Source organism: Oryctolagus cuniculus, chromosome 17, assembly GCF_964237555.1.
Source record: "Oryctolagus cuniculus chromosome 17, mOryCun1.1, whole genome shotgun sequence".
NCBI classification, from domain to species: domain Eukaryota; kingdom Metazoa; phylum Chordata; class Mammalia; order Lagomorpha; family Leporidae; genus Oryctolagus; species Oryctolagus cuniculus.
In genome coordinates this window covers 686,964-703,327 of record NC_091448.1, presented here as the reverse complement: position 1 = coordinate 703,327, position 16,364 = coordinate 686,964, and the positions used below count along the sequence as shown (strand labels likewise).

The window sequence follows — 16,364 nt, the reverse complement described above, 5'->3', positions numbered from 1 at the left end:
GCTGTGGCCAGGGAGTGCAGTGGAGGATGGCCCAGGTGCTTGGGCCCTGCACCTCATGGGAGACCAGGAGAAGCACCTGGCTCCTGCCTTCGGATCAGCGTGGTGTGTTGTCTGCAGTGCGCCAGCCGTGGTGGCCATTGGGGGGTAAACCAACGGCAAAGGAAGACCTTTCTCTCTGTCTCTCTCTCTCACTGTCCACTCTGCCTGTCAAACAAACAAACAAAAAACAAAAAAACCCACAACTTTGTTCTTTTGGGTCTTTCTCAAATTTCTCCAACACCCACGCAGGGCTTCAGAATGCGAACTCATTCAGGTGTCTCAGGGCCTGAGCCCTCGCTTCCCAGGTGCCCACCTCCCCCTACCACGCCTCCCACAGGGGCCTGGGCCCCTTTGCTGCGTGAGTCCCCCAGTGGGCAGCCTGGCCGCCTGTGACCAGGGCAGGGGTGGGCAAACGGGGAGGCGGGACCTCTGCTCACTGACCGGACCTGTCCGAGCCCCAGCAGAGGACCTTGGCCAAAGTCCTCTCTGCCCGGGGGCTGCAAGCAAGGCAAGGTCCCGGCGGTTTCCGGCCGACCCCTGGGTTCCAGCTGGTTCTAGCTGGAATCGTCCACAGGATGGGGACCTGGAGATGCCCCAGGGACCTGCGGCCCAGGCTCTGTCCTGACAGCTCCGCTGCCCCGGTGGCCGTGTCCTGTCCGTCGCAGTCATGGATGGGACCCAGTGGCCTGCAGTCGTTTGTGTCTGGGTTTCACATGTGCCCACGCTGTGTCGGCCTCCGTGGGCCACTCCGGCTGCTCTGGGGCGTGCGCTGGGGGCACACAGGTCTGCTGCCCCTCGGCTGTGGCCGCCCTGGGGGCTTGGTCCGGCTGCCATGGAGTTCTGGTTTGAGTCTCCTGGTGAACCGTGGAGAGGAGCTGCTGGCAGGTGTTTCTTTTTGGCAGAAACCGTGCCAGCGCTGTCAACGTCCACCTGGCATGCACGGTGCTGCAGGTGCCTCCCGTAAGAGCCTAAGTGAGCTGGGGTCAAGGTTCTGTGTGGGCTCAGGTGGAGCTGGGGGCGGGGCGCGGGGCAGCCCAGGATGGGGCCTGCCGCAGGGGAGGGGCGGGCACCAGGCCCTGGGCCCCCCACGCCCACCCCACACCCCTGGGGGAGGCAGGGGGCGGCCGGGGCCCCGGTCAGGCCTGCAGAGGGCACAGCCCTGGCTGTGAACATGCATGGAGAGCGGGTGCCCGGCGGCGCTGACCAGCGTGAGGCCTGACGTCCAGGCACCCTCACGCCCCGGCCCGCCAGCAGGGCTGTCTCCTGGGGCAGTGGGCGTGGACGCCACCTCTCCCAGGCTGGCCTCGGGGGCCAGAGGACTTTTCCAGGCCCCTCCAAGCCCCCAGGAGAGTGAGCTGGCCCAGTCCAGGGCCCTGCAGGGTCCAGACTGTGGCTGCCCGGCTGTACCTGCCCGGAGGTGCCAAGGATGCACCAGGGCTGCCAGCGCCTGTCCCCGGGCTGCTGTGCCCCCGGCGGGTGGTCGTGCCCGTCTTTACAGGAACGCCCCTGGGGGCAGCGGACACCCTGCTGACCTGGCCTGGGAGCTCCGGACACTGCCCCACCAAGCAGGGCTGAGGTGGCGGAGGTGACGGCGCTCGCGGTTTGAGAGCTGAGCTGGCGCGGTCGGCCACAGCTGCAGAGCTGAGTCCCCAGAGCGCGGGGCCGTGTGTGCCCCCCCCCAGCCCAGGCAGCTTGGCCTTTGTGAATTCCAGACGGATGACGGCAGGGCAGGAGGCCGGGCTGCCAGCAGCCAGCGGCCAGCGGTCACGCACTCCAGACTTGGGCCTCTCCCAGGCCTGTAGGGAGGCCAGCTCCATGCTGGGGTCAGGGGAGGCCAGTTCTCCCAGGACACACCCAGGCCCCAGAGGAGTGATGGCCTCCAGGTTGCCTGGGACAGGTGCAGGGGCCGGAGCTGGCCCCAGGCTGCTTCTCCCTCCTAGGGCTGTGGACGCCGAGGCCGGGTGCCAGGGGAGGTGGGAGGAGGCAGCCTTGCAGTCAGTCCCTAGAACTCCAGCCCGTCTCGGCTCTGCCCCCACATGGGCTCCACCCGCAGAGCCACCCCCAGCTCTGCTGGCCTGGGGCGCAACTCAGCACCTGGAGGCAGCTCAGAGGGTCACCTCCTGGGGAGCCCCCACCCCCTTTCCACCCTGCCCTTTGGCCCCTAGGCCCTGGGGATTGGCTGGGGAGCCTCTCTGGGTGGCCCCTCGGCTGAGCCCACAGCCTTTGCCCCTGCTCCCTTCACAGCTAAGGGACTGGGCTCCAGGGGACACTTTTGTAGGGCGCTGGGCGAGGCGGCCGGCTGTCCAGGCAGCCTTGACCGTGCCAGGCCTCTGAGCCTTTGGTGGCCAGAGGTGTGCCCGTGGCACTGCTGAGACCCAGGGTCCGTCTTATCCCAGGACTGGGTGTCCACTCTGTACTCCTGGGCAGAGCCAGCTGCCCCAACCTCAACTCCTCTGGGGGCTGAAGACCAGGACGGGGCTGTCTCAGGCCTGGGGGGCAGGCTCCCTCCCTTTGTGCCCTCAGCCTCTGCCCATGGCCGCGGGCTCTGCCCCCTGCATGCCAGGCTGGGCACAGGCAGCCAGAGGCCAGCACCCTCCTCCAGCTGGACCCACGTGGGGTGGGCACGGTTTCAGGGAGGTGCTGGTGAGGGGTCTGGGCTCTGCTCTGACAGGTCAGGTGGGAGCAGCTTACAAGGTCGGCCCCCAGCCCAGCCTGGGATTGGCCTTGGGAGACAGGGGATGGGGCCCGCTGTGTGGCCCCCACCTGTGCTGGGGCCCCTCCCCCTGCAGCCCTCAAGCAGGTAAAGGGGGCGTCTCTGCCTTGGGAGAGCCAGGGTCAGGCAGGCCTTGGGGAGGGCGGCAGTGTGGGGACCGGGGTGGCACTCGTCCTCCCCTCCCAGGACAGCAGGTGCAGGGCAGGGCCGGGCCTGGGAGCCATGGGATGGGGATGACCATGACCCCAGTGCTGCCTCTCAGGAGTGGAGGTGGCCCCAGTCCCCCACCTCTATCAGGGTCTGGAGCCGAGCTGAGCCTCAGGGCAGTGTGTGGGCCCTGAGTGTAGCCCAGGCTGAGGGCCCAGCTGCTCTGCCCACACCACAGCAATCCCCCCATGGAAACTTCCAGCAACAAACTGCGTCTTCCAAACAGTTTTCCCCTGGAGCCCCCACAGCCCCGCGAGGGTGCACAGAGCAAGGGGAGCCCACAACCAGCTCCAGGCCGCTCCTGCCTCAGGGGCCTCCAGGCTTCCTGGGGGTTTCAAAAGAACTTACTTGCTCATCTGGAAGGCAGAGGGACGGAGACGGAGAGACAGGGGTCTGCCACCTGCTGGTTCCGTCCCAGGTGGCCACAAGGGCCATAGCCAGGGCCAGGCCAGGCTGAAGCCAGGGTCCAGGAGCTCCACATGGGTGGCAGGGGCCCAAGGGCCTGCGCCTCCCAGGGAGCACGCGTGGAGCAGAGCTGGAACTCCGATCGGGGCGTGGGCGTCCCAAGCGGCGCTGTAACCACTGTGCCCCAGAAACGTGAGGGGCCACAGACGGCCAGGGGTGCTGGCCTGTGGGCCGAACAGGCGCCAGCCAGCAGGGCGACCTGTCCTTGGGCTGCACCTGAGGCAGTGGCCCCGACCTCGGATGAACGCCGGAAGCGGACCGGTCCGGCCCTCGCACGAGCTTCTGCTCAGACGTGTATTGGGATGGCGACCACGTCAGCACCGTCCTCTGCCAGCACGGCACGCACGACCATGACGCTGACCCCCGCCCTGCGGGCTCTTCCTGGCCCAACACTCCTCGGTAAGCGCTCGGGGTCCGGGGTGACTGGACTTGCTACCGGCCAGGTCCCCCGAGCCTGTCTTCTGTTCTGTCTTCACTCCTTCTGCCAGGGGAGAACCTCCCTCACTTCCCGGGCAGTGGCCTCCTCGGGTCCTAGGCACCTGCGGCAGGTCTGTGTCCGCAGGCCACTTGTCCCTGCTGGCTGGGCGGAGGAGGACGGGAGGGCCAGCACGAGAACCTGGCTCTCGCAGCCACGTACAGAGCTCCAACTCCAAACCCCAGCGCCGCTGCCCGGGCCGGGAGCCAGGCTGGGTGGACGAGCCCCCCCCCCCCCCCCCACAGGCCGCCCTGCCCGGCTCCCCCAGCTGGTCCCTTCTGTCCTCGGACCACTACTCCCGTGTGCAAGGCAGGGGAGAGACCAGGACGAGCAGGGGAGCCAGCCGAGCCTCGGCAGGCAGGGAGCCCACGGGAGCCGGGAACAGCAGTTCTGGGCGAGAACCCAGTCGGCTGGTGGAGGCGCAGGGCTGGGCAGCATGGCCGACTGGTGCCCAGGTCGTCTCGGTGGGCAGCCTTGGGTGTGCGCTCAGAGCTGCCGGGACGCTGGAACTCCGGCCCCGCCTGGAAGCCCCAGGCCCCCTCGCCCCAAGGTGGTGCAGCGTGCGGATCCTGCACACCCCGACACAGGCCGGGCCCAGCCGCGGAGGCCTCTACCTGCCCACAGTGCAGGAGAGAGGAGCGCGTGCGGTACCAGAGGCCGAGGCAGGCACAGACCCCTGGGAGGCAACAGGCTGGCTCCCTTAATTTATTCACAGATGAAGACCAAGTCATCAGCAAGTCGGACCCTGGCTAAGGCACCGTGTGCGGTGGGACTGGCGCACCGGAGGGCACGGCTTCCCCAGGCGCCCTCCTGGCGCCCAGCCTGGCCCGGCTACGTGAAGGCGGGGTCGGCGATGCTGTGGTCGGGGTTGCAGGTGAAGGCGATGGTGACGGCGTAGCGGGTGCCCCAGCGGACCTTCTCCACGCGGTGCAGGTTCTCAGACCCGGACGTGAAGAAGGAGACCCGGCCTGGGGGGGGAGCCAGGGAGGGAGAGGTGACGCAAGCTGGGGCGGGAACTGGAGCTGCAGCAGGGGAGCGGTGGGAGCAACAGCCCTCCCCGCACGGAGCGGGGCCGCAGGGCCCCCAGAGCCCCCACAGACAGGACAGCACGCAGCCCCTGACGCCCAGCTCCCATCCAGGGGAGGAGATGGGAAGTGGCCCCTTCCGAGGCCCCGGGAGAGCTCCACCCACGTCAGGTGGGGGGCGGGAGCCTTCCTGTCTGAAAGGAGGGAACGCAGCGGGGGGGGGGGGGGGGGGACCCGCACAACGTCATGGCCTTCCTGTCTGAAAGGAGGGAACGCAGCCCGGGGCTGTCCTGCGCTGCCTGCAGCCAGCGAGCGGAGGCTCGGGAGCTCAGAGCCGCCTCGCGGCAGGCACGGGCACGGTGCCCTTGGGTTCCTGCCTGCCAAACCCTGGACGCTGGAAGCTCGCCCCGGCACCCAGGACCTCAGCCCCCGACGCTGACCGCTTCTGCTTCCGCACGGCACGCAGAAGAGAAAAACACAGAAGGTGGGCCCAGGGCAGCGCAGTGACCCCGGGACGCGGCAAGGGCTCAGGCCGCATCGTGGCACTTCACGCATTCCAGACACAACACGAGCCCCAGACGCGCCCGGGCAGGCTTTCCGCAGACGCTACCAAGCTGATTGGGAAAGACGTGTGAAGGCAGGAGAGAAAGCTGCCCAACCAAATGACAGGAGGAACAAGCAGCGGCCGGCGCCGTGGCGTAGTGGGCTAAGCCTCGGCCTGTGGTGCCAGCATCCCATATGGGCACAGGTTCGAGTCCTAGCTGCTCCACTTCCGATCCAGCTCTCTGCTGTGGCCTGGGAAAGCAGCAGAAGATGGCCCAAGTCCTTGGGCCCCTGCACCACGTGGGAGACCTGGAGGAAGCTCCTGGCTCCTGGCTTCGGATCAGCCCAGCTCTGGCCGTTGTAGCCATTTGGGGAGTGAACCAGCGGATGGAAGTCCTCTCTCTCTCTCTCTGCCTTTCAAATAAATAAATCTTAAAAAAAAAAAAAAAAAAACAAAAAAAAAAAAAAACAAGCAACACTGATGCCACCTATTTTTAGGACTTTTGCCAGAGCTGCAGTAAAGGTGTTGGCTAGCGTGTACCCATGCAGAGACACACACCGGCACGGCCTGGGGATGCGCCCCACTGCAGGCTGAGAGCACAGGGGACAGGCGGTCAGGGCCCTGACCTCACACCACACCCCCCAGAGTGGACCGAGGGGTAAAAGCTAAACCACAGTCTCTAGACGTAAATGCAGGAGAAAATCTCTCCGACCTCGGGGTGGGGAGGGACTCCTCAGGCAGGACCCAAAGCACCAAGCCTAAGATGACAACAGTAAGCAGAGCTTCCGGAGGGTTTTCAGTGTTTTGCTTCTCTCTCGTCAGATGCGACCACTGGGGTAGGCACTGGCCTAACAGCTGAGGCCCACATCCCACACTGGAGTTCCCGGGTTCGAGTCCCGACTGTTCCCAATCCAGCTCCCTGCTCGGGCGCACCCTGCGAGGCAGCAGGAGACATCAGGAAGCTGGGCTCCAGCCCCGCGTGTGGACACCTGGACGGAGCTCCCGCCTGCTGGCTTCTGCCTGACCCAGCCCCAGCTGCTGCAGGCACTCAGGGAGCGAACCAGCGGATGGGATCGCTTTTCCTTTCTGTCTGCCTCCCAAAGAAATACATAAATAAATAATTTCAAACAATCGTGCAATTAAGCAAATTAAAAAGATGGGGCCGGCGCTGTGGCACAGCAGATAAAGCTGCCGCCTGCAGTGCCAGCATCCCATAGGGACGTCGGTTTGAGTCCCGGCTGCTCCACTTCAATCCAGCTCTCTGCTGTGGCCTGGGAAGATGGCCCAAGTCCCTGGGCCCCTGCACCCATGTGGGAGACCAGGAAGAAGCTCCTGGCTCCTGGCTTTGGGTCGGCCCAGCTCTGGCCATTGCGGCCATTTTGAGAGGAGTGAACCAGCAGATGGAAGACCTCTCTCTCCCTCTCTCTCTCTGCCTCTGCCTCTCTGTAACTCTGCCTTTCAAACAAAAAAATAAATCTTAAAAAAAAAAAAAGAAAATTAAAAGGCAAAATCCAGATATCAGGAGGCAGCATCTGAAAAACCCACGCCCACGAGGGCCTTTAATCCACAGGAGGAAGACTCACAGGAGACGGGAGAGGCCCCAGACGCGGCTGCTGAGGTGGCAGAGGCACCCCGGCGTCAGAAATCCAACTGCAAGGCCCCTGCCCCACACGCGGCAGCCCCGAGAGCCCCGCAGTCCTGGGCCCCCAGGTGTGGCCTGGGCCTAGCGGCTCCCCCGAGGCACACAGTGGACCACAGGTGTGGGGACCACTTCTGGGATCAGGGCACAGAGCCCACGGCTTCCGTCTCCCTCACTCTCCTGCTCTGAGGAGCCGCTGCTGGCCGGGAGGTGCAGAGAGACCCTTGGGACGGCCTAGGAGGCCCCCAGCAAACAGCCCACGGGTGCAGGGTCCTGCCGACCATGTGCGCGAGCCTGGGAGCCCCTGACAGGGCTCAGCTAGGCCACGCCGACTCCTGACCCACGGGTGCAGGGTCCTGCCGACCATGTGCGTGAGCCTGGGAGCCCCTGACAGGGCTCAGCTAGGCCACGCCGACTCCTGACCCACGGGTGCAGGGTCCTGCCGACCATGTGCGTGAGCCTGGGAGCCCCTGACAGGGCTCAGCTAGGCCACGCCGACTCCTGACCCACGGGTGCAGGGTCCTGCTGACCACGTGCGCGAGCCTGGGAGCCCCTGACAGGGCTCAGCTAGGCCACGCCGACTCCTGACCCACGGGTGCAGGGTCCTGCCGACCACGTGCGCGAGCCTGGGAGCCCCTGACAGGGCTCAGCTAGGCCACGCCGACTCCTGACCCACGGGTGCAGGGTCCTGCCGACCATGTGCGTGAGCCTGGGAGCCCCTGAGAGGGGGCTCAGCTAGGCCACGCCGACTCCTGACCCACGGGTGCAGGGTCCTGCCGACCACGTGCGCGAGCCTGGGAGCCCCTGAGAGGGGGCTCAGCTAGGCCACGCCGACTCCTGACCCACGGGTGCAGGGTCCTGCCGACCACGTGCGCGAGCCTGGGAGCCCCTGACAGGGCTCAGCTAGGCCACGCCGACTCCTGACCCACGGGTGCAGGGTCCTGCCGACCATGTGCGTGAGCCTGGGAGCCCCTGAGAGGGGGCTCAGCTAGGCCACGCCGACTCCTGACCCACGGGTGCAGGGTCCTGCCGACCACGTGCGCGAGCCTGGGAGCCCCTGAGAGGGGGCTCAGCTAGGCCACGCCGACTCCTGACCCACGGGTGCAGGGTCCTGCCGACCACGTGCGCGAGCCTGGGAGCCCCTGACAGGGCTCAGCTAGGCCACGCCGACTCCTGACCCACGGGTGCAGGGTCCTGCCGACCACGTGCGCGAGCCTGGGAGCCCCTGAGAGGGGGCTCAGCTAGGCCACGCCGACTCCTGACCCACGGGTGCAGGGTCCTGCCGACCACGTGCGCGAGCCTGGGAGCCCCTGAGAGGGCTCAGCTAGGCCACGCCGACTCCTGACCCACGGGAACCCGAGGAAGGATGCCCCGGTTGTGTCCTGGGGCAACAGGTGACTGACCCCCTCGGGCGCTGGAACTCGACAGACACCAGCAGGTGCCGAGGAACTGGACACCCACCAGGCTGCCCACAAGCCCCTTGGGGGGCTAACCGAGAGGAAAACCTGGCCACAGGACAAGGACAGTGGCTAACGCGGCGGGCCTGGGCTGACCACACCTACCCCGCTCCTGGGAGGTGGCTCCCAGCCCTCCGGACGCCCTGCCTGGCAGCAGTCTCTCTGCCCGAGGGCCTCTGCTCCACAGAGGCAGCGGTGTCCCCAGCTCTCCACACCTCGGCCTCCTGCCTCCACCCCTTCCAGTGCCAGCCTCAGGGTGGGGACGCGCTCAGCTGTTCCAAATCCTTCCATGCCTTTTGATTTAAAAGCCAAGTCCCTGCCTGATACGGACAGCTCGGAGGACGCCATGGCCAGCAGGTGTTGTGGACCAGCTGACATGGACAGCCCCATTGGCCAGGCTGGACCTGGCGGGGGGACACAGGGCTGGAGGAGCAGGGTGGCAGGTGAGGCGTGGTCCCAACGGTGCTCGGGCCACGGCCAAGAGTCCAGTTTCTGTCTGTGAGGCTTAGCTGGGCTGGGCTGGGCTGGGGCTGTACTTCAGGGAGGCCCGAGCCCGAGCCCTGGGCACCGCAGGGCTGCGTGGCAGGCAGGCCTCTCAGGACGCTGCTGCCTGCGACACCGACGATGGGCAGGGAGCCTCATCTAACCCTGAGCTTCCAGGCTCCTCGGAGAAGGGCTCAGAGCTGCAGCACCACAAGGAGGGACGGAGGGGCCCCTGGACGTCAAGGTGACGTCCAGGGGCCCGGGGCAGGCTGAAGACCATCACGGCTCAGCCGCCACCCGTGAGGAGCTCAGCAGAACGGGACACGGCGGCCAGCAGTGGACCCAGGCAGACACTTGGCCTGGGCCGGACACAAGTCTCCACCAGGTCTGGCACACAGTGGGCCTCCACCAGGTCTGGCACACAGTGGGTCTCCACCAGGTCTGGCACACAGTGGGCCTCCACCAGGTCTGGCACACAGTGGGTCTCCACCAGGTCTGGCACACAGCGGGCCTCCACCAGGTCTGGCACACAGTGGGCCTCCACCAGGTCTGGCACACAGTGGGTCTCCACCAGGTCTGGCACACAGTGGGTCTCCACCCCCCGCCCCACAGCGTGTGCGCGTCCCACCTGCTCGTGGCTCCACCGTCTTGTTGGCCCCTTCCTCCACGAACACGAAGCGCCCTCCACCGAAGTCCTCCAGGTAGTCGGAGAGGTACAGCAGTGAGGTGTAGTCGAAGGAGCCGTAGGTCACCTGCGGCAGAGCCGGGAGCAGCGGTCAGACCCCACCCGACCGTGCGCTTGTGAGGGCGGCCCCTCGGCTAATAAACAGACGTGCACCTGCGTCCAGAGGGGGCCCCGGATCCTTCACAGCTCGGGGAGACAGTGGAGCCCTGGGCTCACGCCTCTCCCCCGGCACTCCCCGCCCAGCTGCCTGGGTGAGCAGGTGTTTGGCACAGGTGTCGAGCCACTGCCCGCACGCCCCATCCCAGGTGTGTCTGGCTCATGTCCCGGCTCCCTCACCCCTGGCTCAGCTCCCAACAGGCGACGGTTCACATACCTGTGCCCCTGCCACCCACATGGGAGACCCAGATGGAGTTCTGGTCACCCGGCTTCAGCCTGGGCCAGCCTGGCTGTTGGGGCATTTGGGGAGTGAACCAGCAGGTGCAAGATCTGTGTGTGTGTGTGCCTCACCAATAAACTTTTTTTTTAAAAATATCTATTCATTTTCACTTACAGGGCCAGGCCAAAGTCAGGAGCCAGGAGCTTCCTCTGGTCTCCCATGCGGGTGCAGGGACCCAGAGTCTTGGGCCATCTTCTGCTTTCCCAGGCCACAGCAGGGAGCTGGATCAGAGCAGAGCCGCCGGGACTCAAGGCGGCGTCCATTTGGGATGCTGGCGGCACAGGCCACTGCCCAGGCATTGTTTTTAATTGAGGTAAAATGTGAACGACAGAAAGTCTACCACCCTAACCGCCTGTCAGTGCACAGGACCTCCTGACAGGATGGGATTAAAAAACCAAATTTTGGTGCAAAAATATCTGCTGTCCATTCATGGCTCTTTCACCACTTCCCGTGGACGCGCGGTGGAGCTGCCGTCACCACCACCTCTAGAACCTTCTCCCACCCCTGCTCCCCACCCCAGCACATCAGGCCGCACGCTGGGGGCAGGGGCTGCTTCGCTGCCTGGCTCCGCGGTCGCCAGCACTGGGGGAGGGGCCCCACCAAAGCCAGCGAGTGCCCAGTCTTGAGCAGGGTGAGAGCCACACGGTGATGGAGCCGACGGAGCCGACTGGGAGCCGGACCTGGGGCCCCAGCGCAGCTGAGCTGGGGGACTCAAGTGCACTGCCCACGCCAGGGCCCGGTGTCGCTCCCCCTCTTCGTGGAGGAACGACACAGGACCCTGCGCTGTTCTTTCGTCTGCTCGGCCCTCCCCGGGTTTGCTGCTGGTTCTTCCCGGGTTGGCTACTGTCCCTTCCACCTCCGTGGAAGGGCGGTTCCCCCTGGCCACATTCCCCACTTCCGCAGGGGAGCGGCACTCCGCCGGCCGGCTCTCTCGGGGGCTGCACAGGTGTTCCCCTTAGATGTTCCTGGTGCATGTTGTCTCTCTCCTCCTTTATAGTCCTCTTCCACCAATCCCAACTCGGCTGCCCACACGCCGAGCACGCTGCTCTCCAATCAGGAGCAAGTCCTACAGTTTATTGGTTGAACTGGAGGCAGCTGTGTAGAAGCTGTTTTCTTCTCTCCCAGCGCCATATTGTGGGAGAGCAGATGCATAGAATAAGTCTTAATTCCAGTAACTTAGTCCAGTCCGGATTGCTCCCCACAGCCCGGCACTCACCCAGCACCGGCGCTGCTCTACTCCACCGCACACGGCGGGCGGCAGGAAGGCCGGGGGCGGCTGCACTCTGAGGCCCCAGCTCAGCCCCAGGGGGCCGGGCTCCTGATCACAGGGGCTTCCAGAAAGCCTCCCACACAGGAACCGCTGCCCACGCTCTGCTGTGGAGGCCCAGAGTAAGGCACACGGCAAGAGAGCCGAGGGCCAGGCATTTGGCACTATGGTTCGTACCATGAGGTACCATGAGGGCCTGGGGCCGGCACTGTGGTGTAGCGGGTAAAGCTGCCACCTGCAGTGCTGGCATCCCATATGGGCTCTGGTTTGAGTCCTGGCTGCTCCACTTCTGATCCAGCTCTCTGCTGTGGCCTGGGAAAGCAGTGGAAGATGGCCCAAGCCCTTGGACCCCTGCACCGGCGTGGGAGACCCGGAAGAAGCTCCTGGCTCCTGGCTTCGGGTCGGCTCAGCTCCAGTTGTTGTGGTCATTTGGGGAATGAACCAGTGGATGAAGACCTCTCTCTCTCTCCCTCTCTCTCTCTCTGTAACCCTGCCTCTCACATAAATAACATCTTAATTTTTTTTTTGACAGGCAGAGTGGACAGTGAGAGAGAGAGACAGACAGAGAGAAAGGTCTTCCTTTTGCCGTTGGTTCACCCTCCAATGGCCGCCGCGGCCGGCGCGCTGCAGCCAGCGCACTGCGCTGATCCGATGGCAGGAACCAGGTGCTTCTCCTGGTCTCCCATGGGGTGCAGGGACCAAGCACTTGGGCCATCCTCCACTGCACTCCCGGGCCATAGCAGTGAGCTGGCCTGGAAGAGGGGCAACCGGGACAGAATCCGGCGCCTCGACCGGGACTAGAACCCAGTGTGCCGGCGCCGCAAGGCGGAGGATTAGCCTAGTGAGCCGCGGCGCCGGCCAATAACATCTTTTTTTTTTTTTTGGACAGGCAGAGTGGACAGTGAGAGAGAGAGACAGAGAGAAAGGTCTTCCTTTGCCGTTGGTTCACCCTCAATGGCCGCCGCGGCCGGCGCACCGCGCTTATCCGATGGCAGGAGCCAGGAGCCAGGTGCTTTTCCTGGTCTCCCATGGGGTGCAGGGCCCAAGCACCTGGGCCATCCTCCACTGCACTCCCTGGCCACAGCAGAGGGCTGGCCTGGAAGAGGGGCAACCGGGACAGAATCCGGCGCCCCGACCGGGACTAGAACCCGGTGTGCCGGCGCCGCAAGGCGGAGGATTAGCCTAGTGAGCTGCGGCGCCGGCCCGGCCAATAACATCTTAAAGATACTCAAGGGACGCTCGGCTCCCATATCAGAGTCCTGGCTCTGGTTCTGCCTCCAGCACCCTGGGAGACGGCAGTGCTGGCGCAGGCAGCTGGGTCCCCGACACCCACAAGGGAGACCAGGAGGGAGTTCCTGGCTCCTGGCCCCAGCCTGGCGCACTCTGGCTGTCATGGACACCAGGGAGTGAACCAGCAGATGGGAAACCTCTGTCTCTCTGCCTCTCTATGAAAATGTCAGAAAGTGTTCACTGAAAATGAATACTTTTTATAAAGGATTTTATTTATTTATTTTTATTATTGGAGAACTATTTTTTAAGATTTATCTATTTGAAAGGCAGAGTTACAGAGACAGAGAGAGAACGAGGTCTTCTATCCACTGGTTCACTTCCCAAATGGGCAGAGCTGAGCTGATCCAAAGCCAGGAGCCAGGAGCTTCGAACCAGTGCCCATACGCGCTGCCCGTGGTGGCTTAACTCACTACGCCACAGTGCTAGCCCCAAGAGTAGAAAAAGAGGGAAAGAAAAAGAGAGGGAGGTGGAGAGGGCAGGGAGGAGACGGAGAGCGAACTTTCGGGTCCCTGTTTTGCACTGGGCTGACAGGCAGCTGAATGCTTGCTTGGGTGTGAGGGTGACCTGGTGTGCATGAGGGGACCCCCACCCCGTGCGTGACCCGCCAGCAGCTCCCCCAGAAGGCTCAGGGCCGAGCTGCCTCGTCCCCCCAGCTCTCCATGAAGTGAGCTGGAGCGAGGTTTGGGCGTTCCGCCCTGGAAGCTCCCATACTGGGCTGGTTTATCACAGACCGGCTATTCGAACGCCCACTTAGCTGCAGGGACAGACACCACGCTGGGAGTCTGACTATTCAGTGAGCAGAGCCTGGGGGGCCTTGGGTAACATCAAAGCCACTAGCTGTGTCACACGGGTCCCAGGAGAATGCAGACTGAGGCAGAAAAACATATTTGAAAACCTCACGGCCCGGGGCCAGCGGGGCGGCCCAGGGAGCTCAGCTGCACCGATGCCAGATCCCACGCGGCTGCTGATTCCAGAGCCGGCTGCTCCGTTTCCCGTCAGCTCTGCTGTGGCCTGGGAAGGCACGGAGGACGGCCCAGCGCCTCGGCCCTGCACCCACGTGGGAGAGCCTGACAGGGCTCCTGGCTCTCGGCTTCAGCCTGGCACAGCCCGGCCGCTGCTGCCATCTGGGAAGTGAATCAGTAGATGGAAGATCTCTCCCTCTCCCTCTCCCCCTCTGCCACTCTGCCTTTCAAATAAACAAATAAATATTTGCATAAAAACAGAGTCCTGCTGAGACCACTAAAGAAGTGTTAATGCGAAGGTGTCCTCCAATGAGGCATCCCGGATGGACAGAGGAGACAGACAGCACCTCTGGGCTGACGGGCAATTTTGGACTCATCTGAAAAACGTTCTGTCACCACCCCATCACGCAACCCTTGACCCGCAGGCCTGAGCTACTTTTTTTTTTTTTTTTTTTTTTTTTACAGGCAGAGCAGACAGTGAGAGAGAGACAGAGAGAAAGGTCTTCCTTTTCTGTTGGTTCACCCCTTAATGGCCGCCTTGGCCAGGGAACCGCGCTAATCCGAAGCCAGGAGCCAGGTGCTTCTCGTGGTCTCCCATGCGGGTGCAGGGCCCAAGCACTTGGGCCATCCTCCACTGCCCTCCTGGGCCACAGCAGAGAGCTGGCCTGGAAGAGGGGCAACCGGGACAGAATCTGACTAGAACCCGGGGTGCCGGTGCCGCGGTGATTCCGTCAACCCCAGTGCACCATGGGAATGTGGCCCACGCACTCGAGCTGAACTCACCTGAGCACAGCTGATCAAGGTTCAAGAAAGTCCCAACGCCCGTCCGTCCCCCTCCCGTCACCATGACACCATGCTCATCTCTGGTCAGGAGGCGGGTGTGCAGGGGAGGGAGCAAGCCCGGGCCAATGAGGCATCTCGGTACCGCGCCACTTGCCATGCCAGCTGTGGGCACGGGACTCCACACGGATCTGGGCTGCCCCCGCCCCACGGCCAGGCCCACGGGGGCCTCCTCAGCAGCGGCTCAGCGAACACCAGAGCGGCACCGGTCCTGCACACCGCGCTGGGCGCTGGGCCGCAAGCAGCCTCAGCGGGAAGCGAGATCCCAGCGAGCACAGCATCCTGGGCAGCAGGGGCACGGGGAGCACGGAGACATCACAACCCCGGGCCCGCGAGAGAAGCCGCGTGAGAACCTGGAGCTCCCTGAGCAGGGAAGCCGGGCAGGTGCCGGGTGCCGGAAGAGCCCCAGGAGCAACCGCGCCAGGTCGGCAAGGCCCGCGGGAGCTGCAGGCCCGGCTCCGCGCCTCCTGGCTCCCGGCTCACTCTGCCTGAGCGTTTGTCCCCGTGCCTGGCGCTGCCACTGAACCAGGCTGCGCCCAGCACTGCCCTCCCCGGACCAGGTCCCCGGGCCTCAGAGGGCGGCCCTGCCTTCACCCTCCAGGAGTCCCCGCTCTCTCCTGTGGACGGTGCCGTCTGCCCCACTCGGGTCACGTGCACCCCCAAGGTCACAGCCCCCAGCTTGTCCTCCATCAGAAGTCTCAGCCGGCGCCAGCACTGCGGCCCCGCAAGTGGAGCTGGCGTCCCGTGACAGAGCGTGGGTTCCCTGGCTGCCCCGCTTCCCATCTGGTTCCCTGCTACTGGGCTGGGAAGGCGGATGATGGCCCCAGTGCCTGGCTCCCTGCCACCCAGAGGGGGAGACCAGGATGGAGGCCCAGGCCCCAGACTTTGGCCTGGGCCAGACCTGGCTGTGGCAGCCACTTGGGGAGTGAACTCCGTCTCTGTCTGTCACTATGCCTTTCAAATAAGTAGATAAATAACTCTTTTAAAAAAAAAAAAAAGATTGGACCCTTTTTCTGATCAGGTCACACAGAGCCACCTGCCATGGACGGCTTTCTTCTAAGGCGACGAGACCGAGTCATTTAGCACACCGACCACGTCCAGGAGCTCAGTGGCCACGCATGGCTACCGTGCTGGCCAGCACAGACGAGGGACAGTCCTGTGCCACAGAGTGCTAGTGGATGGCACGTTCTAGACACAGGTGCGGGTCGGATCAGCAAACACAGAGTGGGAGGCCTGCAGGGAGGGCGGCGGGCACCCTTGGACAGGGCCATCGGGGCCGGGGGCCTGGGACTGAAAGACCCCGGTGGCACTTCTGCGTCTGAGCCAGCGCCTCCCAAGGCTGCTCCGACGGAGCGTCTCGTGTCTGGGGGTGCCTGGGCGTCCACCTGAGACAGTGGCCACGGCTGTCACTGCAGAACGTCTGTGGACGTGGGAGGGAGCTGCAGCATAGGGCTGTGGCCGGGAACAGCCCAGTGAGACTCCTGCACGGAGCCCAAGCCACGACGAGGAGGTGGGGGCGGCCTCCCAGGGACCCGGGTGAGGAGGTGGGGGCGGCCTCCCAGGGACCCGGGTGAGGAGGTGGGGGCGGCCTCCCAGGGACCCGGGTGAGGAGGTGGGGGCGGCCTCCCAGGGACCCGGGTGAGGAGGTGGGGGCGGCCTCCCAGGGACCCGGGCGAGGAGGTGGGGGGCGGCCTCCCAGGGACCCGGGGTGAGGAGGTGGGGGCGGCCTCCCAGGGGACCCGGGCGAGGAGGTCGGGGGGGTGGCCTCCCAGGGCATCCGGGTGAGGAGGGTGGGGGCGGCCTCCCAGGGACCCGGGTGAGGAGGTGGGGGCGGCCT

At 64.8% G+C, this 16,364-nt stretch overlaps 1 protein-coding gene across 9 annotated transcripts in view; it reads right to left on the bottom strand.

Moving 5' to 3' along the window:
- Positions 1-239: 239 nt before the first annotated feature.
- The window catches only part of OGFOD3 (2-oxoglutarate and iron dependent oxygenase domain containing 3), a 33,444-nt gene continuing 17,319 nt past the window's right edge, over positions 240-16,364 (bottom strand). For 5 of the 9 annotated variants that reach the window (XR_011383306.1, XR_011383305.1, XM_070060081.1 and 2 more), the window contains 2 exons: positions 9,676-9,799; positions 4,590-4,867 (listed from right to left, as the gene is read on the bottom strand). Coding sequence is in view for 7 of the 9 variants with exons in the window: in XM_070060081.1 (XP_069916182.1) it covers positions 4,731-4,867; positions 9,676-9,799 (261 nt within the window). In the remaining 2 variants the exon portion in view is untranslated. Of the gene's footprint in view, positions 894-4,589; positions 4,868-9,675; positions 9,800-16,364 lie in introns of those variants that run through there. The other 4 variants (XM_070060079.1, XM_051838796.2, XM_070060077.1 and 1 more) reach the window with 4 other exon arrangements.